A 26,539-nucleotide genomic window follows, 5' to 3' on the forward strand; every position below is an offset into this window, starting at 1 on the left:
ATTGTCCAGATAGGGCGCCACTGCTATGCCCTGTGGCCTGAGAACTGCTAGAAGGGACCCTAGCACCTTTGTGAAGATTCTGGGAGCTGTGGCCAACCCGAAGGGAAGGGCCACGAACTGATAACGCTTGTCCAGAAAGGCAAACCTTAGAAACTGATGATCCTTGTGGATAGGAATGTGAAGGTACGCATCCTTTAGGTCCACGGTGGTCATGTATTGACCCTCCTGGATCATTGGTAAGATTGTTCGTATAGTCGCCATCTTGAACAATGGGATCCTGAGAAATTTGTTTAGACACTTTAAATCAAAAATAGGTCTGAAAGTTCCCTCTTTTTTGGGAACCACGAAAAGGTTTGAGTAAAACCCCTGTCCCAGTTTTGGAACTGGACAAATTACTCCCAAGGAAGAGAGGTCTTTTACACAGTGTAAGAACGCCTCTTTTTGTCTGGTCTACAGACAAACGTGAAAGATGAAATCTCCCTCTTAGGGGAAAATTTTTGAATTCCAGTTGATACCCCTGGGTCACAATTTCTAATGCCCAGGGATCCTGCACATCCCTTGCCCAAGCCTGAGCAAAGAGAAAGTCTGCCCCCTACTAGATCCGGTCCCGGTTCGGGGGCTGCCCCTTCATGCTGTCTTGGTAGCAGCAGCAGGCTTTTTGGCTTGTTTACCCTTATTCCAGGTCTCCAGACAGACTTGGATTGAGCAAAATTTCCTTCCTGCTTATTGGTGGAAGGGGAAGCAGAGGGTACTCATCTGAAATTAAGAAAGGATGAGGGGTAAACAAAATAATTTTCGTTCCTAAGAGGTTTGTCTTGAGATAGGGCGTGGCCTTTACCTCCAGTAATGATTTCCTTCAATTCAGGGCCGAACAGGGTCTTACCCTTGAAAGGAATAGTTAACAGTTTAGACTTTGATGATACATCAGCAGACCACGATTTTAACCATAGCGCTCTGCACGCCAATATGGCAAAGCCTGCATTTTTTGCTGCTAATTTAGTAATCTGAAAAACAGCATCTGTGATAAAAGAATTAGCTAGTTTGAGAGCTTTAATTCTGTCCAAAATATCGTCGAGACTCCTCAAGGGCGTCAAACCAGAAAGCCGCAGTTGTAGTTACTGGAACAATGCAGGCAGCAGGTTGTAACAAGAAACCCTGGTGAATAAATAAATAATTTCTTTAGAAGACCCTCTAATTTTTTATCCATAGGGTCTTTGAAAGCACAACTGTGCTCAATAGGTATAGTTGTACGCTTAGCTAGAGTAGATATTGCTCCCTCCACCTTAGGGACCGTTTGCCAAGAGTCCTTAATGGAGTCTGATATTGGAAACATTTTCTTAAAATTAGGAGGAGAGAACGGTATGCCTGGTCTATCCCATTCCTTTCTAACAATTTCCGAAATTCTTTTGGGAACTTCTAGATATTTATCCATCTTACACAATTTTACTGGAGGAATTGTAATAGGTTCACAATCATCCAGAGTCACAGGCAAAGGGGTTCAAGTTTAAATTTAAAGGACGATAAGTCTGTATCTGTCTGAGGTAACATATTCCCTGAATCTGAAATGTCTCCCTCAGACAAGAATTCCCTAACCTCCAATTCAGAGCATTGTGAGGGTACATCGGAAATGGCTACTAAAGCATCAGAGGGTTCAGTATTTACGTTAATACCTGGCCTACTGCGTTTACCCTGCAAACCTGGCAGTTTAGATAGTGCCTCAGTGAGAGTAGTTAACATAACTGCAGCCATATCTTGTGTGGGTGTTAAAGGTTGGGACACTTGAGGGAAATTACATGGCATATCCTGATTCTCTTCAGACTGAGAATCATCCTTAGACATACTTTCATTTCCTAAAATATGTTCCTTACAGTGTAAGGCTCTATCAGTACAAGAGGTACACAATGTAAGAGGGGGTTCCACAATGGCTGCTAAACACAGAGCAATGAGTTTCCTCAACGACACATGTTAAACAAAGAAAGTATTTACCAACTGTTGTGGTTATTACTAAAAACAATTTTGCAAAAAATGAGTACTGTGCCGTTAAATAAAAACACAATTTTTTTCTCAAGCACGCTTAAAAAAAGTCTATGAACGTTTAAAAAGTAGATAGACATAAATTGCCAAAAATTATTGCATCCACATGCAAGGATTGAATTTACTCTTTACAGGAACATTACTTTCAAAAAATACAAATTTCCTAAATAATGACCCCAGCACCTCGCCACAGCTCTGCTGTGGCGCCTACCTGCCCCCAGATAACTGCCAAACGAATCAACACCAATCCAGATAGTGTAAAACACAGATAGGGCCCAACCGGAGCTAATGTCTGCTGTCTCCTTCAGAGTAAACTGCGCATCTGAGGTGCGAAAATAGGCCCCGCCCACAAAGGACGTCGCACTAAGAAATTCAACAGCCATGTGGTCCCCAAACTACTATTTATCAAATAAAACCTCTTACTATTGTCTTTTATAATAAAACTTGTGAAAATAAAAGTCCCAGTGTCAATTAATATGCTGCTTATGAAATGTGCTGCAATGATGTAAGAAATAAAACACCCAGTATGACAGTAACTCCACTCTTGGTTTAGGACTACTGCTTAACTGGTTCCCCTTATAAGGAACCAAATACAGCCAATTCTGATATACCAGGTTTCCTCAGAGAAAAATAGGCTGACACATACCTCAAATGCTGTTTACTGCATGAGACCGTCCTCACACTGAAGAGTTTCCATCATTACCTTCAGATTAGTGGGAGAAATCTTCTTGCATATCCTCCCTGATCAAAATAGTACTCACCGGTACCATTTAAAATAAAAAACATCTTGATTGAAGAAATTAAAACTATCATTTTGTCACCACTATCACTTTACCCTTCCTATTACTATCATAGGCAAAGAAAATGACTGGGGGAGGAGCAATGTCACAGCTCTGCTGTGGTGCTCTTTGCCACTTCCTGTTAGCAGGAGGATAAATCCCACAAGTAAGGATGAAACCGGTTAATTTGTTTTCTTTTACAAGATATGCCGAGTCAAGACAACTCAGTGGTCAAACAGATAAGGTTTTTGCATCTCACAACATCCTGGATTCATGGGACACGTTATATGGCAAAACAAATGACTATACATATTATTCTCATGCACATACTCAAAACTTATTTGAGTCAAATACTGATTCCAGATCTAGCCTCTACCAGTATACATGCATGCGCGTGGTCAGACCACTCTATAGTCCAGGTTGATATTAAGGGGACATTTCAAACTAGTAGCACACGTTTGTGGAACTTTGACCCGTATGTACTCAAGAACCCAGACACAAGAGACTCTATCCTGAAAGCTCTCTCCGAGTATTGGGAATCAAATGTGGGAACTACTAACCCCGTTACTATCTGGGCGGCACCATAAGCCCTACATTAGAGGGCTACTTATTAAAGCAAAAGCTGCTTTAACTAAAGCTACCAGGTCCCTGACGGACTCATTGCAGCGACAGATAGACTCTCTCACCAAACATCAGCAGATGCTATCCCCAGACATATTTTCATCATTGCAAATTAAAAGACTAGGGTTAGCTACAGTTATGAATAGAGCTTCCATTAGAGCGGCCCATAGATTAAAAACCCAATATTTTCTTTATTCTAATAAGCCGGATAAATATTTGGCCCACAAGCTCAGAGAACAGACTAAATTCTTTGCTATACCTTCCTTGCAGAGAATAGACAGGACGAGCACCTCAAATCCCCAAGAGATAGCGGACAGCTTTGCCCAATATTATGCACAACTTTATGATGGGGAAAAAACAAACCATAAACCTCAAACAAAGAAGCTGTTGACAAACTTTCTAGATAGCGCAGTGTTAAAGCCCTTAGACAAGAGAACCAGCAAATAAATAAATGCTGAGATTTCGAGCAGAGAGGTTCTGAATGCCATTAAAGAACTCAAACTGGGGAAGGCGGCGAGCCCAGATGGGTTCCCAGGGGAGTATTATCCGCTTTTTAGATCACACCTGGTGAAATTTTGGAACAATATTTTACAGGGAAAAGAAATTCCTCGAGAAATTTTACAAGCTAAAAAAAATATTGATTCCTAAAACAGGGAGAAATCCAAAATTATGATAAAGCTATAGACCCATCTCCCTGATTAATCAGGGCATTAAAATCTTTACCAAGATCCTGGCAAACAGACTCCAAAAACATTTACCGACTCTGACCCACCCAGGTGTTGGCTAGAATGGGCTTCCATGGGCAGTTTGTTCAGGCCATTAGAAGTATTTACTCTCACCCTACGGCTACTATTAGAGCAGCAGGATACCAATCTAGGTCCATATACATTAATGGAACCAGACAAGGGGGCCCCCTGTCCCCACTTATTTGCGCTTTGCATATTCATGGCATACAGATCGCACATAATGAATTTAAATTTTCCCTGTTCGCAAATTAAGTCCTCCTCGCATTAACCAAGCCACTAATATCCCTCCCTAATTTATCACATTTTGCAAGACTACTCTAACATTTCGGGGTACAAAGTAAATCTAGAAAAATGCGAGGCTCTTCCTATTGCTCTCCCACACCACATTAAAAAGATTGAAACTGATTTTTCATGGGCAAAGGAAGCGATTAAATATTTATGGATAAAATTGCCAAGTAACATTAAGGAGCTTTACAAATTTAACTATATCCCCTTATTCAAGGCCATCAGAAAAGATCTGGGGAAGTGGAAGGCTGGGGGCTTCTCCTGGTCGGCCATAAAAAAAAAAAAAAGAATATACTCCCAAAGCTACTTGAAAGACCCTGTTTACGGGTTGAAACGCGTTGCTCTTTTCTGTTCTATTCTTGTCTCTATCCGGCCTCCGTAGGTGCAGTTTTCCAGCTACCTGTGCAAAGGTGTTTGCATATTTCTTTCTGGATTGATGTTCGCTGCCCACTGCGGTTTGGAGTCTTACGCCACTGAAAGGAACATACAGGATTCAACCACCGATCCCAGGTGTAAGTAAAAGTGAAAACCATATTTTGTTGCCTTTTCTGTCGTTTATTGGTCTTCCTCATCTCGTTCCAGCTCTCATTGAAGACTTAAATTCCTCTTCAAAATCTGGGCCATTTGGAAAAATCATCACATCGAATTTCAACTGGAAACAATTAAACCTTTCACATTGATTTTTGTATCACATTGTTGCTAACATGTATACTACACTTCAATATTGCGCCTGATCAGCGCCTTTGTGTATAAATCATTTTATTTTATGTTATTTTTCACTTATGTAATTAAATATATATTTTATACACTTTTATTGTCCACACATCTTTTGTTGATTCAGTCCGCACTGGGTGTTATCATTTGCATATATAAATTGCGCTATATGCTTAAAAATCACTTTTTTTATATTTTTCTATTTTAAGCTGTTTTAGCGCCTGTGTTTTTGAATTTTTATGGTCTCCTTTCAGAGTCCATAAATATTCTTTCCAAATCACTTTAGTAAATGGGAATTAGACATTAACAGGGCATATTCAAAGGAAGAGTGGGAAGCGATTTTAACATCCAGTAAAGGTCTAGTTTGCACAGACTTCAAAGAAAAATGCATAAAGACCGCCTTTAGGTGGTATCTCACTCCTATAATTACGTCACATTAAACCCCACACGGCAGTAAAAACTGCTTTAGAGCAGAAACGGGGACTTACATCCATATGTGGTGGGACTGCCCTCAAGTCCAACGCATCTGGTCTAACCTATCTGATCTGTTGAGTTCAGTGTTGAACGAAAACATCGCCTTAACAGAATCACAAGCACAAATTACCATATACCACCATTTAAAGCAGCAATAAATAAATGTATTCGCACACTATGTACAGCCACTAGAATTTATGTTGCAAGGTATTGGAAGACGGGGATACCTTCTTGGGGGGAGGTGATGGAGAAGATCCAATCCGTATACAACATGTCGGAAACTGCTGCCTCCATCCCGGGCAACCAAGACCAGTTCCTAAAGATCTGGTACTACTGAATTATGAAAGGTTATTAAAGAAATAAAAAAATAGGTGACTGTTCCATAGGTGTTGGGGAGATCTGACGATATGGAGGATGTTTCTCCATGACAGACAAGACAAAAACAATTTATGCTTACCTGATAAATTTCTCTTACGGTGTATCCGGTCCACGGCTTCATCCTTACTTGTGGGATATTCTCAATCCCTACAGGAAGTGGCAAAGAGAGCACACAGCAGAGCTGTCCATATAGCTCCCCTCAGACTCCGCCCCCCCAGTCATTCGACTGACGGTTAGGAGAAAAAGGAGAACCATAGGGTGCAGTGGTGACTAGTTTTACAAAAATAAATTTAAACCTGACTTAATTGCCAGGGCGGGCCGTGGACCGGATACACCGTAAGAGAAAGAAATTTATCAGGTAAGCATAAATTCTATTTTCTCTTACATTGGTGTATCTGGTCCATGGCTTCATCTTTACTTGTGGGAACCAATACCAAAGATTTAGGACACGGATGAAGGGAGGGAAAAAGTCAGGTAACCTAAACGGAAGGCACCACTGCTTGCAAAACCTGTCTCCCAAAAATAGCCTCCGAAGAAGCAAAAGTATCGAATTTGTAAAATTTGGCAAATTTATGCAGTGAAGACCAAGTCGCTGCCTTACAAATCTGATCAACAGAAGCCTCATTCTTGAAAGCCCATGTGGAAGCCACAGCTCTAGTGGAATGAGCTGTAATTCGTTCAGGAGGCTGCCTTCCAGCAGTCTCAAGCCAATCGGATGATGCTTTTCAGCCAGAGAGGTAGCAGTCGCTTTTGGACCTCTCCTCTTGCCAGAATAGACAAACAAGGATGATGTTTGTCTGAAATCTTTAGTTGCTTTTAGATAGAATTTTAAAGCACGAATCACATCAAGATTGTGTAACAGACGTTCCTTTTTAGAAACTGGATTAGGACACAGAGAAGGAACAACTATTTCCTGGTTAATATTCTTATTGGAAACCTCTTTTGGAAGAAAACCAGGCTTGGTACGCAAAACAACCTTATCTGTATGGAATACCAGACAGGGTGAATTACACTGCAAAGCAGACAATTCAGAAACTCTTCGAGCAGAAGAAATAGCAACCAAAAACAAAACTTTCCAAGATAGTAACTTAATATCTATGGAATGTAGAGGTTCAAACGGAACCCCTTGAAGAACTGAAAGAACTAAATTTAGACTCCATGGAGGAGCCACAGGTCTGTAAACAGGCTTGATCCTAACTAAGGCCTGTACAAACGTCTGAACATCTGGCACAGCTGCCAGACGCTTGTGCAACAGACTAGACAGAGCAGATATCTGTCCTTTTAAGGAACTAGCTGACAACCCTTTCTCCAATCCTTCTTGGAGAAAAAATAACCTTGGAATCCTAATCTTACTCCACGAGTAACCCTTGGATTCGCACCAACAAAGATATTTCCACCATATCTTATGGTAAATCTTCCTTGTAACAGGCTTTCTAGCCTGGATCAGAGTATGTATAACTGATTCAGAGAACCTACGCTTATCTAGAATTAAGCGTTCAATCTCCAAGCAGTCAGTTGCAGAGAAACTAGGTTTGGATGCTTGAATGGACCTTGGATTAGAAGGTCCTGCCTCAAATGTAGCTTCCATGGTGGAGCCGATGACATATCCACCAGGTCTGCATACCAAGTCCTGCGTGGCCTTGCAGGAGCTATCAGAATTACCGAAGCCTTCTCCTGTTTGATTCTGGCTACTAGCCGAGGGAGAAGAGGAAACGGTGGAAAGACATAAGCCAGATTGAATGAGCAAGGCGCCACTAAAGCATCTATCAATGTCGCCTTGGGATCCCTGGACCCGTAACTGGGAACTTTGGAGTTCTGGCGGGACGCCATCAGATCCAGTTCTGGAATGCCCCATAGTTGGGTTAGTTGAGCAAAAACCTCCGGGTGGAGTTCCCACTCCCCCAGATGGAAAGTCCGACAACTCAGATAATCCGCCTCCCAGTTGTCTACACCTGGGATGTGAATTGCAGATAGATGGCAGGAGTGATCCTCCGCCCATTTGATGATCTTGGATACCTCCCTCATCTCCAGGGAACTCTTTGTTCCTCCATGATGATTGATGTACGCTACAGTCGTGATGTTGTCCGACTGAAATCTGATGAATTTGGCCTCCGCTAGCTGAGGCCAGGCCTGGAGCGCATTGAATATCGCTCTCAGTTCCAAAATGTTTATCGGGAGAAGAGATTCTTCCCAAGACCATAGACCCTGAGCTTTCAGGGAGTCCCAGACCGCGCCCCAGCCTAAGAGACTGGCGTCTGTCGTGACAATGATCCACTCCGGTCTGCGGAAACTCATTCCCTGAGACATGTGATCCTGAGACAACCACCAGAGGAGCGAGTCTCTGGTTTTCTGGTCCATTTGTATCTGGGGAGACAAATCTGCATAATCCCCATTCCACTGTTTGAGCATGCACAGTTGCAGTGGTCTTAAATTAATTCGGGCAAAAGGGAATACATCCATTGCCGCAACCATTAGACCGATTACCTCCATGCACTGAGCCACAAAAGGCTGAGGAATGGCATGAAGAACTCGACAAGTATTTGAAATTTTTGACTTCCTGACCTCCGTCAGAAAGATTTTCATTTCTACCGAGTCTATTATTGTTCCCAGGAAAGGAACCCTTGTGAACGGGGTCAGAGAACTTTTTTCTACGTTCACCTTCCACCTGTGAGACCTTAGAAAGGCCAGAACAATGTCCGTATGAGCCTTTGCTCTGTGAAAAGATGCTTGTATTAAGATATCGTCTAGGTAAGGTGCTACTGCAATGCCCCGCGGTCTTAGTACCGCTAGAAGGGACCCTAGCACCTTTGTGAAAATTCTGGGAGCAGTGGCCAACCCGAAGGGAAGAGCCACGAACTGGTAATGCTTGTCCAGAAAAGCAAACCTTAGGAACTGATGGTGATCCTTGTGAATAGGAATATGCAGGTACGCATCCTTTAAATCCACGGTAGTCATATTGACCTTCCTGGATCATCGGTAAAATTGTCCGAATGGTTTCCATCTTGAATGATGGAACTCTGAGGAATTTGTTTAGGATTTTTAAATCCAGGATTGGCCTGAAAGTTCCTTCCTTTTTGGGAACTACAAACAGGTTTGAGTAAAAACCAAGTCCTTGTTCTGCGGTTGGAACTGAGTGTATCACTCCCATCTTAAGAAGATCTACGCAGCGTAAGAACGCCTGTCTCTTTGTCTGGTCTAAAGACAAGCGAGAAATGTGGAACCTTCCCCTTGGAGGAGAGTCCTTGAATTCTAAAAAGGTACCCCTGAGCAACAATTTCTAGTGCCCAGGGATCTGGAACATCCCTTGCTCAAGCCTGAGCAAAGAGAGAAAGTCTGCCCCATACTAGATCCGGTCCCGGATCGGGGGCTACCCTTTCATGCTGTCTTGGTAGCAGAAGCAGGCTTCTTGGCCTGTTAACCCTTGTTCCCAGCCCAAGCCAACATGGAAACCTTTGCAGGGCTGGAAGCGTTACCCTCTTGCTTAGTGGCTGTAGAGGTTGAAGCAGGTCCATTCCTGAAATTGCTAAAGGAATGAAAATTGGCCTTGTTTTTAGCTTTGAAGGGTCTATCTTGTGGAAGGGTATGGCCCTTTCCCCCAGTGATATCTGAAATAATTTCTTTCAACTCTGGCCCAAATAGGGTCTTACCCTTGAAAGAACATCAGGAACCTGTGGAAGACAGATAGAAGAGGCGCCTCATGGGACAAGTATCGTCTGGAGCAACAGATAAGACAGGCAGATCCCCCCACAGAATATTACTCACAAGAGAGGCGGTACAAACGTGTACCCAAACAGGCAGGACGGAACCAAAAGTCGCCCGTCAGACAAGCGTGAGCTCAATACGCTGGAAACAGACGTCACTCGGCAGGCAGCGTCAGAGTGGACCCAACGGGGGAGCCAATGGGATCGATTGAATCTCTGCAATACGGACCTCCAAGGAGATCGTCAGGAACAGAACAAAATTGCGCCAGCGGCAATTGAAATAGAAGTCAGGCAGGTGTGTAATACTCAAGGATATATTTATTGAGTATATACAGATAAAAACATGCGTCCAGCAACGCGTTTCTCAACATATAGTCGTTTCATCAGGCTGATACTAATACACGGGTTTACCTGCTCTATTTGATACACACCTGAGCCAATCACAGAGCTCCAGCTACTAACACACCTCCATAGTAGACAAGCATTGTGATACGTTGTTACTCATAATGGGAGGTGTCCAAGGAGCCAGAGCTATGGATGGACTAAAAACAGAATAATGACATGCTGACAAATTAAAAATACATTTGTTACATTCAGGATAACAATAGTTAATCTACCAGTTAAAAAGTAAATCACAAGCATATCACACATAGTATAATATTCCTAAAACTAAGTGAGACATGCTTGTGATTTACTTTTTTTTTTACAGAGTTGAAAGAAATTATTTCAGATATCACTGGGGGAAAGGGCCATGCCCTTCCACAAGATAGACCCTTCAAAGCTAAAAACAAGGCCAATTTTCGTTCCTTTTGCAATTTCAGGAACGGACCTGCTTCAACCTCTACAGCCACTAAGCAAGAGGGTAACGCTTCCAGCCCTGCAAAGGTTTCCATGTTTCGACTTTTGGTTCCGTCCTGCCTGTTTGGGTACACGTTTGTACCGCCTCTCTTGTGAGTAATACTCTGGGGGGGATCTGCCTGTCTGCTTATCTGTTGCTCCAGACGATACTTGTCCCATGAGGCGCCTCTTCTATCTGTCTTCCACAGGTTCCCGATGTCCTTCCTACACTTCTAAGAGAGCTGCCTGGTCCGTTTGTTGTTTCTGTTGAATCCGCCATCATTCCACACGCTGTGATCATCTGCGCACTTCCATAGAGACTCCGTTGCTCTTTCCTCACTTCTTACCCTTGAAAGGAATATTAAGCAATTTTGTTTTGGACGACACGTCAGCCGACCATGATTTTAGCCAAAGCGCTCTGCGCGCCACGATGGCAAAACCAGAATTTTTCGCCGCTAATTTAGCTAATTGTAAAGCGGCATCTGTGATTAAAGAATTAGCCAGCTTCAGGGCGTGAATTCTATCCACGACTTCGTCATAAGAAGTCTCCTTCTGGAGCGAGTTTTCTAGTTCCTCAAACCAAAAAGCCGCTGCAGTGGTTACAGGAATAATGCAAGAAATTGGTTGAAGAAGGAAACCTTGTTGAACAAATATTCTCTTAAGTAAACCTTCTAATTTTTTATCCATAGGATCTTTGAAAGCGCAACTGTCTTCTATTGGTATAGTCGTGCGCTTGGCTAGTGTTGAAACTGCCTCCTCTACCTTAGGGACCGTCTGCCACGCGTCCCCGTCTAGGGTCAATTATGGGGAACATTTTCTTAAATATAGGAGGGGGAACGAAGGGTACACCTGGTCTCTCCCACTCCCTAGTCACAATATCCGCCACCCTCTTAGGGATCGGAAACGCCTCAGTGTGTACCAGGACCTCTAAGAATTTGTCCATTTTACACAATTTTTCTGGGACCACCAAGGGGTCACAATGATCCAGCGTAGCCAAGACCTCCTTAAGCAGGACGCGGAGGTGTTCTAGCTTAAATTTAAACGCTATGGTATCTGGCTCTGCCTGCTGAGAAACTTTTCCTATGTCAGAAATTTCTCCCTCAGACAGGCCATCCCTCACCGCCAAGTCAGATTGTTGTGAGGGCACTACATATAAATTATCCAGCGCTTCTGATTGCTCATTTTCTGTATTTAAAACTGAGCTATCGCGCTTCCTTGGAAATGCTGGCAGTTTGGATAAAAATGCTGCAAGAGAATTATCCATTACTGCTGCTAATTGTTGTAAGGTAACAGGGATCGATGCGCTAGAGGTACTGGGCATCGCTTGCACGGGCTTAACTTGTGTCGACACAAGAGGAGAGGAAAGAGTACTAACCTCAATACCTTCTGCTAAAGAATCATCTAGGGCTACATTTTTAAGTGTCACTGCATGGTCCTTAAAATGTTTAGACGCTATAGCACACTTTAAACATAAATGCAATGGGGGTACCGCCATGGCTTTTAAACACAAAGAACAATGTCTATCTGAAGGCTCAGGCATGTTTGACAGACAGACAGCACTACAATGCAATAAAAAACACTTTTTGAAAAAACGTTAGTGTCTTTAAATAATAAAAGCACACACTTTACCAAAACATTAAAAAAAACATCTGATCTTAATGAAATTTTCACCACATTATCCTAATGCTTTGAAATGATTGCACACAAATTTTCAAATCAATTAACCCCTTATTGCCCAAACCGGAGCTAAAAGAAGCAGGCAATCGGTTGTAAACACTAGTCTCTACTGTGGCTTTTACCTTCCTTAGGGATTATTTGAAGATGAAAATAAGCCTCTATGAAGTCCTCCCTGAAGTCTCCGGACACTACACGTGAAGCTGCATGAACTGCCTAGTAAAACAACTGCGCAACTGAGGCGCGAAAATGAGGCCCCCTCCCTCTTCATTCCGGAGTGATGGGGCCTTCTGAGATAGGTTAGGTGTTTAACAATATGCCAGGCGAAATAAAAACCCCAGAAAGTGTTTAATAAGTTTAAAAACACTAGATTCCATATAAAATCATGCTAATAAGCAAACGATTTAGCCCAAAACAGTGTCAACCAGTATTTAAGCCCTTAACCTAAGCCATCCTTCTATACTGAGTCTCAGAAAATGGCTTACCTTCCCACATGGGGATTCCTGTCAGTCTTCTAGCATTACTAGGTCTTGTTAGAAAAAATGACTGATCATACCTGAAGCAGTTAAGTCTGCAAACTGTTCCCCCCAACTGAAGTTCTCCGGTACTAAACAGTCCTGCGTAGGAACAGCAATGGATTTTAGTTACGGGTGCTAAAATCATATTCCTCTCAGCAGAAATCTTCATCTTTTTCTGCCTCAGAGTAAATAGTACAAACCGGCACTATTTTAAAATAAACTTTTGATTGAAGAAATAAAAACTACAAATCTAACACCACAAACTCTTTACCCTCCCGTGGAGATGCTACTTGTTAGAGCAGCAAAGAGAATGACTGGGAGGGCGGAGCTATATGGACACTTTGCCACTTCCTGTAGGGATTGAGAATATCCCACAAGTAAGGATGAAGCCGTGGACCGGATACACCAAAGTAAGAGAAACTAACAGTATTGATTAAAAAAGAAAAAAATGGCTGGGACTCCTCTCCCCGATCTGGTGGCAAAAATGATGAGAAAGGCAAGTTGAATTCAGTTATTTGTTTTTGTTATGAATAATATGGTTCGATTATTCACTATTGTTTTTAGAAATATAAAATAGTAAAGGAAAGGAGGAGGTGGGGGGGTTCTGATATTTTTCTCCTTCCCATCTTCCTCCTATGTTGTCTTCTGTTGTATATTCAGACACAAAGAGGTGCAGAACTTTTGGACTACCTAAAGTAGCAGCATATGTTAAATTGGAGAGCTCACTGAGCCTTGTGTTTCCCCCCCGAAAGATGAGATGCAATTGCTGGATTTGAGCTTTCAGTGACATTGGGGCTGGAGGGGTGTATCTAGTGCTAATGAACAGAATAATCTGTAACTTGTGTGTACTGCAATAAAAATGTATTTCAACTAAGATGAATAAAAAGAACAGTATTGGGGCAAACATTGCTAGGCCCCAGACCCAATTTTAAGGAGACCAAGGCAACATTGAGCCATGGAATTGTCAAGCTTGGACTTTACTGAAAAAAAAAAAATTGAACAATTGGAATTTGGGAAAATTCAGTTAATTTCACAAATTTGTTTTAAAATTGGTCTTCCGCTTTGCTTACCAGTTTCTTAAACTTTTGGGGCGACCTCACCCCTAGTACTTTCTGCTTTGCGGTACATCAAATCTAACACCATCTCATCACATGTAGGATTCTTTGTATCTTAATTTGAACCATTAGGCGTCACTGTTTACAATAGTTTCCCAAGCTTTTGCAGAAAATGCTGCAGTAATTGAATTCTTGTGACAACTGTTAATGTTTATAATTCAAATACATAAAGACTTACTGTATGAGGTCATTTATATTTCCATTCAGACCAGAAGTGTTAAAGGGACAGTCAAGTCCAAAAAAAAACCCAACTAATTTTTCAAAAAGGGCATGTAATTTTAAACTACTTTCCAATTTACTTTTATTAACAATTTTGCTTTGTTCTCTTGGTATTCTAGTTGAAAGCAAACCTAGGAAGGCTCATATGATAAATTTCTAAGCCCTTGAAGGCCGCCTCTTTTATTTGTTTTTCACAACAGGGAAGAGCTAGTTCATGTAAACCATATAGATAACATTGTGACCCTGCCTGTGGCTAGTGGCAGACACTGCACTAATTGGCTAAAATGCAAGTCAATAGATAACTAAAATTCATGTGATTAGGGGCAGTCAGAAGATGCTTAGATAGTTAGTCAAAGAGGTAAGAAGTGTATTAATATAACCGTGTTAGTTATGCAAAACTGGGGAATGGGTAATAAAGGGATTATCTATCTTTAACAACAAAAATTCTGGTGTGTACTGTTCATTTAAGTCTAATTTTAAAGGCTGATAAGTACCATTTTTCCTCTCATACTTTTGATTTCTGTATAATTGTTCTGGTTTAAGAATATAATAAATTTAAAATCACAAAAATGAAGCAGTTGACTGACTGCTGCAATATTTTTTTTTTTATTTTTTTTTTTTTTTTTAACTACCATGGTTATGAAAAGAATGCATGAAAGATTATGGATTTAATCAATTAGCATGCACCTAAAAGGCTCCAGTCATGTCACAGCCGTTCAAATCCATTGGTAATAACCTTTAACCCCTTCACACCGGTCTAACAGTGCTGGACTTTAACACTGTTTGGACGTTCCATGCTCTCCTACCATACAGTATATGACATCCTGCAGATTCCCCCTTTGACGAAGGAAAGGATCGGCCTAGGAATGTGTGTGGCAGCATAGGCAGTCCCCCCCATGATCCAATCCCAGCCTTGAAATCACGTGATCGCATCAAGAATCACATGATTTCATTTTTACTAATGTGAACACTATTGTACCGATACAAAGGGATTAAACAATCTTTGACCTTTCAGAATTAATATTTTATCTTATTAAAATTGTATCTTTTCAATAAAAAAATAAACCATCTACTTTTCAAAAACATTTGCACCAAATGCATTGTACAAGCAGGGCTGTTAAGTTGCATTACACATACATTTTTATTCTTTATAAGTGCCATCATTCATTAAAAAGGGACAGACTACTCCAAAAATGTTATTGTTTAAAAAGATAGATAACGCCTATACTACCCATTCCCCACCTTTGCATAACCAATATTGTTACATTAATATAAAATTAACTCAATCTACGCCTGTTTTTAAGCCCCTGCTTTATGTGTGCCATATAGATAATTCTGTGCTCACTTCTGTCGAGTTACAAATGAGAAAATTCAAGTCAAACAGCCCTGAGCTAAGGGGGTAGTCTGCAGAGGCTTAGATACAAAGTAATCAGGAGGTAAAAAGTATATTTATATAATTGTTGGTTATACAAAACTGGGGAAAGAGTAATAAAAGGATTATCTATATTTTTAAACAATTACAATTTTGGAGTAGACTCCCTTTAAAAGTGTTTTATTTTTAACTTTACGACACTAGATTTATACAGTGTTGCTGTAGGATTTTGTTTAGCATAGTTTTACATGTGTAATTTAAAAAAAAAAAAAATCCTAAACTGGGAGAAAACTATTTCAAACATGTAAAAAACATCTAGACAATAGACCTTATTTAGATTAAAGCAGAAAGTAATCTGGCAAGAGTAAGCCCCGTAACAAAGATTTATTTTAGCACTCATCACCAATTGTTTCATTTATAATAAAGTTTAAGGCAAAGCTTCAAATATAAAGTGCAAGCATTTAGATAACAAAAAAAAAAACACTACAAACTACAAAATGTATTGTAATCAGCTTGATAGTCGCATGTTACTAATGTACATTTTAACGGGAACACTTCAGAGGTTGTTTGCATCAGCCAAAACTAATGCATCTTCATCGCATGGCAGAATAGGAGGATCTAGGTAATCCTGGAATGCTAAAACTACAAAGTTCAATCTGCTATATAGCTTAGTGTTTCAACAACTTTGAAAAAAGAATCCGCTAATGTAGTGTATATCAGTCGATAAACAGTTTAATTATGTGTTGCATCCAGTCTCATCTCACCTAATGTTTGAGGTAAGCTACTTTGGATTTCATCTGCAGTACATTTAATTCTAATTAAATTTGGAGTACGAAATAACTTTTTATCATGGATGCTTTCATGTAAACCGTGCGTCTGGCAAAAAGTAACCAACGTACATGCTTCATGTTGATACTATCTTATTGGACAAACGTGCAGCTTTATTTCTAAAAACAGCACGATTGGATTATTGCTAAAATATATACCTGTGTTAATATATCAAGTAGTATACATTAGTCAATCATTTTCCTATGTTCCAGGAATTGTTTAAAATCAGTGAATGCACATTTTAGCCTCTAAGTTTTCACAGGCAAGGAATTTTTATATGTCTTAAATAACATTGAAACATTAAGCAATATAGGGGATTGAATAATTTAGATTGAGCATTCAGGATTTTCATACCTCACATCCAATCGCTCTCTTCATCCTGTTGCAACCACCTAGGTAATTTTTTTTTTTTTTTTTTTTTTATATTGTCAGTTTGAGTGCTGACACCACTAAGCACCTATTCCACTCTTGTTATTTCCCTACTTGACTATTGTAATAACCTACTCACTGGCCTTCCTCTCTCCCAGCCTGTTCCCCCTTCAATACTTTCTAAATGCCTCTGCCAGGCTAATCCACCTTTCCTAGCGCACCTCTGCACATTCACTGGCTCCCCATTCACAGCTAAACCAAAAATAAAAATTCTCACCCTGACCTATTAAAGCCCTTACAATGCCGTGCCCACTACCTGTCCTCACTAATCAACAAATATACTCCAGCCTACCCCCTAAGATCCAACAATGACCTGCTTCTTGCATCTTCTATCATCACCTCTTCCCATGATAGACTGCAGGACTTCTCATGTAGCACTAGCCAACTATTACGCACTTCCTCACGCTGTCAGACGTTTCTTTAACCACCTTCCTTCTTTTAAACGCACTCTAAAGACATTTTGTTCAAGGAAGCCTACAACCCAACTCAGTATCAAATTCCGCTTACCTAATAATTGCCCTCATCCAACTCTGTTTTAATTAAAAATAGTCACAGCCCTAGCAGTCCTTACCTCCATCACCCTCCTAGATTGTAAATTCCCACAGGAAGATAACCCTAAATTCCTCCTGTATTTATAAAATGCCTTGTCTCTAAAGTATTATATTATTTTACTTCTATCAATTGTACCCATGGACAGCGGAATATGTTGGCACTTTATAAACCTCTTCATCATTATGTATCAGTGTATTCATTTCAGGTACTGTTGTATACTGGGAAGCATAGAATGCTCATAGGATTACTATGGTCACCTATTTGTACACGTTACCATCCCCAATACAGAATATCTATTAGTGTGTTTTCCATTGTATTATTAAAAAGCTTGCCAGTCTTTACTGTATCAAGGTAATCAATTTTTATGGATTATGTGGGTGTTTTTTACCTAGAGGTTTGCATTTTATAATTGAGAGTATTTAAATTTATACAAAAATGTAAAGGAAAACTTTTTCTCCTGTTAAGTGTAGTCAGTCCACGGGTCATCCATTACTTATGGGATTATAACTCCTCCCTAACAGGAAGTGCAAGAGGATCACCCAAGCAGAGCTGCTATATAGCTCCTCCCCTCTACGTCATATCCAGTCATTCTCTTGCACCTAACTAAAGATAGGACGTGTGAGAGGACTGTGGTGTGTTAAACTTAGTTTTTATTTCTTCAATCAAAAGTTTGTTATTTTAAACGGCACCGGAGTGTGTTTGTTCTCAGGCAGCATTAGAAGAAGAATCTACCCGAGTTTGTCTATGATCTTAGCGGTCGTAACTAAGATCCACTTGCTGTTCTCGGCCATTCTGAGGAGTGAGGTAACTTCAGAACAGGGGATAGCATGCAGGGCCCACCTGCAAGGAGGTATGTGCAGTAAATTATTTTCTAAGGAATAGAATTGACTGAGAAAATACTGCTAATACCGATGTAATGTAAGTGCAGCCTTAAATGCAGTAGTAGCGACTGGTATCAGGCTGATATGTATGTATACTCTGAGGTATTTCTGGGGAATAGAATTTCACTAAGAAAATACTGTCAATATTAAAGTAATATTTGAGCCTGCACTGCAGTGAAAGCGACTAGCAGCAGGCTTATTAATAACACTTCATAATTTTCAATTTTTAAAACGTTTACTGGCATGTTAATCGTTTTTTCTGAGGTACTTGGTGATAAAACTTTATGGGCATGATTTTTACCACATGGCTGTCGTTTTTTTCTGCATAAAGACAGTTTACTGAGCTTCCCCACTGTTGTAATATGAGTGGGAGGGGCCTATTTTAGCGCTTTATTGCGCAGTAAAAATTTAGTCACAGTCTTCCTATTTCTTCCTCCATGATCCAGGACGTCTCTACAGAGCCCAGGGGTCTCCAAAACTAGTTTTGAGGGAGGTAATCAGTCACAGCAGACCTGTGACAGTGTGTTTGACTGTGATAACGTTTATTATTTCAACTTTTATCCGTTTTGGGTATTAAGGGGTTAATCATCCTTTTGCTGGTGGGTGCAATCCTCTGCTAACTTTATACATTTTCTGTTAAAATTTGGTTGTTTTAACATATTTCGTTCATTGTTAATTCAACTGTGTCACATTTTTATGTTTTCTTAAAAGCGCAGTAGCGTTTTTTATATAGCTTGTAAATTTATTTAAAAGTTTTTTCCAAGCTTGCTAGTGTTATTGCTAGTCTGTTTAAACATGTCTGACACAAATGAATCTGTTTGTTCACTATGTTTAAAGGCCAATGTGGAGCCCAATAGAAATTTGTGTACTCAATGTATAGATGTTACTTTGAATAAAAGTCAAACTTTGTTAAAAAAAAAAATATCACCAGACAACGAGGGGGAAGTTATGCCGACTAACTCTCCTCACGTGTCAGTACCTTCGCCTCCCGCTCATGAGGTGCGTGATATTGTGGCGCCAAGTACATCAGGGCGGCCCATACAAATCACTTTGCAAGACATGGCTAATGTTATGACTGAAGTACTATCTAAATTACCAGAATTAAGAGGTAAACACGATCACTCTGGGGTAAGAACAGAGTGCGCTGATAATAATAGAGCCATGTCTGATACTGCGTCACAATTTGCAGAACATGAGGACGGAGAGCTTCATTCTGTGGGTGACTGATCTGATCCAAGTAAACTGGATTCAGACATTTCAAATTTTAAATTTAAGCTTGAGAACCTCCGTGTATTACTAGGGGAGGTATTAGCGGCTCTGAATGATTGTAACACGGTTGCAATTCCAGAGAAAGTATGTAGGCTGGATAAATATTTTGCAGTACCGGCGTGTACTGACGTTTTTCCTATACCTAAAAGGCTTACAGAAATTGTTAACAAGGAGTGGGATAGACCCGGTGTGCCCTTTTCACCCCCTCCTATATTTAGAAAAATGTTTCCAATAGACGCCACCACACGGGACCTATGGCAGACGGTCCCTAAGGTGGAAGGAGCAGTTTCTACTCTGGCTAAGCGCACCACTATCCCGGTGGAGGATAGCTGTGCTTTTTCAGATCCAATGGATAAAAAGTTAGAGGGTTACCTTAAAATGTTTGTTCAGCAAGGTTTTATATTACAACCCCTTGCATGCATCGCGCCTGTCACTGCTGCGGCATTCTGGTTTGAGTCTCTGGAAGAGACCCTTAGCACAGCTCCATTGGATGAGATTATGAACAAGCTTAAAACCCTTAAGCTAGCTAATTCATTTATTTCTGATGCCGTAGTACACTTAACCAAACTTACGGCTAAGAACTCCGGATTCGCCATTCAAACGCGTAGAGCGCTGTGGCTTAAATCCTGGTCAGCTGATGTGACTTCTAAATCTAAATTGCTTAATATTCCTTTCAAAGGGCAGACATTATTCGGGCCCGGCTTGAAAGAAATTATCGCTGACATTACTGGAGGTAAGGGCCATGCCCTGCCTCAAGACAGGGCCAAACCAAAGGCTAAACAGTCTAATTTTCGTGCCTTTCATAACTTCAAGGCAGGAGCAGCATCAACTTCCTCCGCTCCAAGACAGGAAGGAACTGTTGCTCGCTACAGACAGGGCTGGAAACCTAACCAGTCCTGGAACAAGGGCAAGCAGGCCAGAAAACCTGCTGCTGCCCCTAAGACAGCATGAAGTGAGGGCCCCCGATCCGGAAACTGATCTAGTGGGGGGCAGACTTTCTCTCTTCGCCCAGGCTTGGGCAAGAGATGTCCAGGATCCCTGGGCGTTGGAGATCATATCTCAGGGATATCTTCTGGACTTCAAAGCTTCTCCTCCTAAAGGGAGATTTCATCTTTCAAGGTTATCATGAAACCAGATAAAGAAAGAGGCGTTTCTACGCTGTGTACAAGACCGCTTACTAATGGGAGTGATCCACCCAGTTCCGCGGTCGGAACACGGGCAAGGATTCTATTCAAATCTGTTTGTGGTTCCCAAAAAAGAGGGAACCTTCAGACCAATCTTGGACTTAAAGATCCTAAACAAATTCCTAAGAGTTCCATCGTTCAAAATGGAAACTATTCGAACCATCTTACCCATGATCCAAGAGGGTCAGTACATGACCACAGTGGATTTAAAGGATGCCTACCTTCACATACCGATTCACAAGGATCATTACCGGTATCTAAGATTTGCCTTCCTCAACAGGCATTACCAGTTTGTAGCTCTTCCCTTCGGGTTAGCTACGGCTCCAAGAATCTTTACAAAGGTTCTGGGCTCTCTTCTGGCGGTACTAAGACCGCGAGGCATATCGGTAGCTCCGTACCTAGACGACATTCTGATACAAGCGTCAAGTTTCCAAACTGCCAAGTCTCATACAGAGTTGGTTCTGGCATTTCTAAGGTCGCATGGGTGGAAGGTGAACGTAGAAAAGAGTTCTCTATTGCCACTCACAAGAGTTCCCTTTCTAGGGACTCTTATAGATTCTGTAGAAATTAAAATTTACCTGACGGAGGACAGGTTATCAAAACTTCTAAATGCTTGCCGTGTCCTTCATTCCATTCAACACCCGTCAGTGGCTCAGTGCATGGAGGTAATCGGCTTAATGGTAGCGGCAATGGACATAGTACCATTTGCGCGCCTGCATCTCAGACCGCTGCAATTGTGCATGCTAAGTCAGTGGAATGGGGATTACTCAGATTTGTCCCCTCTGCTAAATCTGGATCAAGAGACCAGAGATCCTCTTCTATGGTGGCTTTCTCGGCCACATCTGTCCAAGGGGATGCCCTTCCGCAGGCCAGATTGGACGATTGTAACAGACGCCAGCCTTCTAGGTTGGGGCGCAGTCTGGAATTCCCTGAAGGCTCAGGGATCATGGACTCAGGAGGAGAGACTCCTTCCAATAAACATTCTGGAATTAAGAGCAATTTTCAATGCTCTTCTGGCTTGGCCTCAGTTAGCAACTCTGAGGTTCATCAGGTTTCAGTCGGACAACATCACGACTGTGGCTTACATCAACCATCAAGGAGGAACAAGGAGTTCCCTAGCGATGATGGAAGTCTCAAAGATAATTCGCTGGGCAGAGTCTCACTCTTGCCACCTGTCAGCGATCCACATCCCAGGCGTGGAGAACTGGGAGGCGGATTTTCTAAATCGCCAGACCTTTTTTCCGGGGGAGTGGAAACTTCATCCGGAGGTGTTTGCCCAACTGCTTCATCACTGGGGCAAACCAGATCTGGATCTCATGGCGTCTCGCCAGAACGCCAAGCTTCCTTGTTACGGATCCAGGTCCAGGGACCCGGGAGCGGTGCTGATAGATGCTCTGACAGCACCTTGGGTCTTCAACATGGCTTATGTGTTTCCACCTTTCCCGATGCTTCCTCGATTGATTGCCAGGATCAAACAGGAGAGAGCATCGGTGATTCTAATAGCGCCTGCGTGGCCACGCAGGACCTGGTATGCAGATCTAGTGGACATGTCGTCCTGTCCACCATGGTCTCTGCCTCTGAGACAGAACCTTCTGATTCAGGGTCCTTTCAAACGTCCAAATCTAATTTCTCTGAGGCTGACTGCATGGAGATTGAACGCTTGATTCTATCAAAGCGTGGATTCTCGGAGTCAGTGATTGATACCTTAATACAGGCTAGGAAACCTGTTACCAGGAAAATTTACCATAAAATATGGCGTAAATACTTATATTGGTGCGAATCCAAGAGTTACTCATGGAGTAAGGTTAGGATCCCTAGGATATTGTCTTTTCTACAAGAAGGTTTAGAAAAGGGTTTATCTGCTAGTTCGTTAAAGGGACAGATTTCAGCTCTGTCTATCCTTTTACACAAACGTCTAGCAGAAGTTCCAGACGTTCAGGCTTTGGCTAGGATTAAGCCTGTGTTTAAGACTGTTGCTCCGCCGTGGAGCTTAAACTTAGTTCTTAACGTTCTGCAAGGTGTTCCGTTTGAACCCCTTCATTCCATCGATATCAAGCTGTTATCTTGGAAAGTTCTGTTCTTAAAGGCTATTTCCTCGGCTCGAAGAGTCTGAGTTATCGGCCTTACATTGTGATTCTCCTTATCTGATTTTTCATTCAGACAAGGTAGTTCTGCGTACTAAACCTGGGTTCTTACCTAAGGTAGTCACTAACAAGAATATCAATCAAGAGATTGTGGTTCCATCATTGTGCCCTAACCCTTCTTCAAAGAAGGAACGACTTTTGCACAATCTGGACGTCGTCCGTGCCCTGAAATTTCATTTGCAGGCAACTAAAGATTTTCGTCAAACTTCTTCCCTGTTTGTCGTTTATTCTGGACAGAGGAGAGGTCAAAAAGCTTCGGCTACCTCTCTCTCTTTTTGGCTTCGTAGCATAATACGTTTAGCCTATGAGACTGCTGAACAGCAGCCTCCTGAAAGGATTACAGCTCATTCTACTAGAGCTGTGGCTTCCACTTGGGCCTTTAAGAATGAGGCCTCTGTTGAACAGATTTGCAAGGCTGAAACTTGGTCTTCACTTCACACTTTTTCAAAATTTGACACTTTTGCTTCTTCAGAGGCTGTTTTTGGGAGAAAGGTTCTACAGGCAGTGGTTCCTTCCGTGTAAAGATCCTGCCTGTCCCTCCCGTCATCCGTGTACTTTTAGCTTTGGTATTGGTATCCCATAAGTAATGGATGACCCGTGGACTGACTACACTTAACAGGAGAAAATATAATTTATGCTTACCTGATAAATTAATTTATCCTGTAGTGTAGTCAGTCCACGGCCCGCCCTGTTTTTTACGGCAGGTCTAAATTTTAATTAAACTCCAGTCACCACTGCACCCTATAGTTTCTCCTTTCTCGTATGGTTTCGGTCGAATGACTGGATATGACGTAGAGGGGAGGAGCTATATAGCAGCTCTGCTTGGGTGATCCTCTTGCACTTCCTTTTAGGGAGGAGTTATAATCCCATAAGTAATGGATGACCCGTGGACTGACTACACTACAGGAGAAATGAATTTATCAGCTAAGCATAAATTATATATTTTTTATCATTTTAAAGGGACACTAAACCCAATATTTTTTTCTTTCATGATTCAGATAGAGCATGAGATTTTAAGGCCTTTCCAATTCACTCCTATTATCAATTTTTCTTTGTTCTCATGCTATCTTGATTTGAAAAAAGCAGTACTGTAAGCTTTAGAGCCGGACCATTTTTTGTTCAGCACCTGGGTAGCACTTGCTGATTTGTGGCTAAATGTAGCAAACCAATCAGCAAGCGCTACCAAGGTGCTGAACTAACAATGGGCCGGCTCCTAACCTTTCATTATTGCTTTTTCAAATCAAGATAGCAAGAGAACAAAGAAAAATGTATAATATGAGTAAATTAGAAAGTTGCCTAAAATTGCATGCTCTATCTGAATCATGAAAAATAATTGGGGTTAGTATCCCTTTAAGTACCAAATCCATTTAAAAGGGAGAGGAAACACTAAAACTATGTTCTATCCAAATCATGAAACTAAATTTTAAACAAATTTCCAGTTACCTCTTATCAAATTTGCTTCATTCTCTTGCTATCTTTTGCTGAAGGAACAGCATTGCACTAATGAGATCTAGCTGAGCAAATGTAGATCGCCAATCACGAGACAAATGTGTGCAGGCACCAATCAGCAGCTAGCTCTCACTAGTGTAGGATATGTGCGTATTTTTTAAACAAGGGATACCAAGAGAATAACGCACATTTGAAAATAGAAGTTAATTTAAAAGTGTTTTCAAATTACATGCTCTATCTAAACCAAGAAGTTTAATTTTTACTTTCCGATCCATTTAATTTATGCAGCAAAAATGCAAAAATTCTCTTTCATGATTCAGATAGAAGTAAATTTGAAAGTTGTTTACAATTATGCTCTATCAAAATTTCTTGATTCTTTGTTTGATGAGCAGTAATGCACAACTGGGAGCTAGCTAAACACATTGGGGGAAACCAATGACTAGAGGTGTGTAGCCACCAATCAGCAGCTAGCTCCCAGAAGTGCATTGTTGCTCCTGAGTCTACAAAAGGTAAGCTTTTCAATAAAGGATACGAAGAAAAGATAAGATATAGAAGTAAATTGGAACGTTGTTAAATAATTTCATGCTCTGAATCATGAATTTAATTTTGACATTACTGTCCCTTAAAATGTATCGTTTTGCAGGCCCAGGCCACACCCCTTGAAAAGCCTCTTGAATATTTCTTAGTTCCTATACTGTGGCCAATTAGAGAACAACAAACTAGTCTGTACATATCAACCAACCACTGTTCAGCATGTAGAATGTCAGGGTTATGCATTCTATGGAACACTAAAATTGTGAACAATTTTTAGATTTAAAGTGATGGTAAATCCTAGTGTTTGTGAAACGCTAGGATTTACCATTGGAACAAATAAAGGGGACTTTCATTCATAAAGTATAAAATACTTAAAGACTGATTTCCCGCACGGCTATTGGCTAAGAGGTGGAAACATTACCTCCCAGCCAAACAGCGTTCTGCCGGTGGGCTGCCTTAGCAGCTCAGTGCAGCGATTGCTTGGAACAAATAAAGGAGCTTTCTGCATGAAGTATTTTATACTTCATGAATGAAAGTCCCCTTTATTTGTTCCAATGGTAAATCCTTGCGTTTCAGAAACACTAGGATTTACCCTCACTTTACAGGTAAACCAGGCAAAATAATGGAAGTGTTCTGCAAAGATTTTTAAATTATACATAACTGGCAATTATTAAATGGACATTATATGAAAGATTTTGTTAAAGGGACACTAAACCCAATTTTTTTCTTTCATGATTGAGAGAGCATACAATTTTAAGCAACTTTCTAATTTACTCCTATTATCAATTTTTCTTCATTCTCTTGCTCTCTTTATTTTAAAAGCAGGAATGTAAATCTTAGGTGCCAGCCCATTTTAGGTTCAGCACCATGGATAGCGCTTGCTTTTTGGAGGATTACATTTACCCACCAATAAGCAAGCATAACCCAGGTTCTTAATTAAAAATGGGCCGGATCCAATGCCTCACATTCCTGCTTTTTAATTAAAGATAGCAAGAGAACAAAGAAAAATTGATAATAGGAGGAATAGGAAAGTTGATTAAAATTGCATGCTCTATCTGAATCATAAAAGAAAATATTTGGGCTCAGTCTCCCTTTAAACATAAAATGCTTAGACTAATTTACTTGCCCTCCAAGCTTCTTTCCATACTGAATAGCATCCTCCACCAGTTGCTGGTAGTCCGGCATCTGAGCTGCTGCAAGTATCAACGATGGGTTTGTAGTAGCATCCTGGGGCTTGTATTCTGCAATGGCTATAAATACAGACAAAAAACAGTCATACTGGGGTACAACTCTGCAAACTTTCTTTAGAGGAACATCTTGCTTTTGTATAAAAGTTTATCTTTGTCCCACATGCCCTAAAAAGCAAAGTCTGTAACCTAGGTTTACATAGTGGTGCTACAAATAGTCTAAACCAGCCAATTTAATTTGCAGCATTTGTAGGTTACAGAGTTTCCTTTTTGATATCTAAGGAGCGTGGGACATTTTTAATTTTTTTTAATTTTAAAATGTATTTCTATTATCAAATTTACTTTATACTTTGACATCCTTAGTTGAAAAGCATGTAAGTAGGCTCAGGAGCATGCATGTGCATTAAGCACCATATGATGCAGTTTTGAAAAAATACTTTTAGCAATGTTAATCATTTGTAAGATCACTATGTAGCAGCAGTGTTTGCTCCTAAGTAATACTTCAGACAAGTGCACTCTACCTACCTAGGTATGCTCTTCAACAAAGAGAAAGAGGAGTTTGATAACAGAATTGGAATGTTTTTTTAGGTTTATTTCTTTTAATTCTGTTTCATG

At 40.9% G+C, this 26,539-nt stretch overlaps 1 protein-coding gene across 1 annotated transcript in view; it reads right to left on the bottom strand.

Moving 5' to 3' along the window:
* Window positions 1-26,539, bottom strand: part of TALDO1 (transaldolase 1) — a 100,356-nt gene that overhangs the window by 51,103 nt on the left and 22,714 nt on the right. Inside the window, exon 2 of the mRNA XM_053720219.1 lies at window positions 25,864-25,987. Within this exon, the coding sequence (XP_053576194.1) occupies window positions 25,864-25,987 (124 nt within the window). The remainder of the gene's footprint in view (window positions 1-25,863; window positions 25,988-26,539) is intronic.

The sequence above is a fragment of the Bombina bombina genome, chromosome 7 (genome assembly GCF_027579735.1).
Source record: "Bombina bombina isolate aBomBom1 chromosome 7, aBomBom1.pri, whole genome shotgun sequence".
Classification (NCBI taxonomy): domain Eukaryota; kingdom Metazoa; phylum Chordata; class Amphibia; order Anura; family Bombinatoridae; genus Bombina; species Bombina bombina.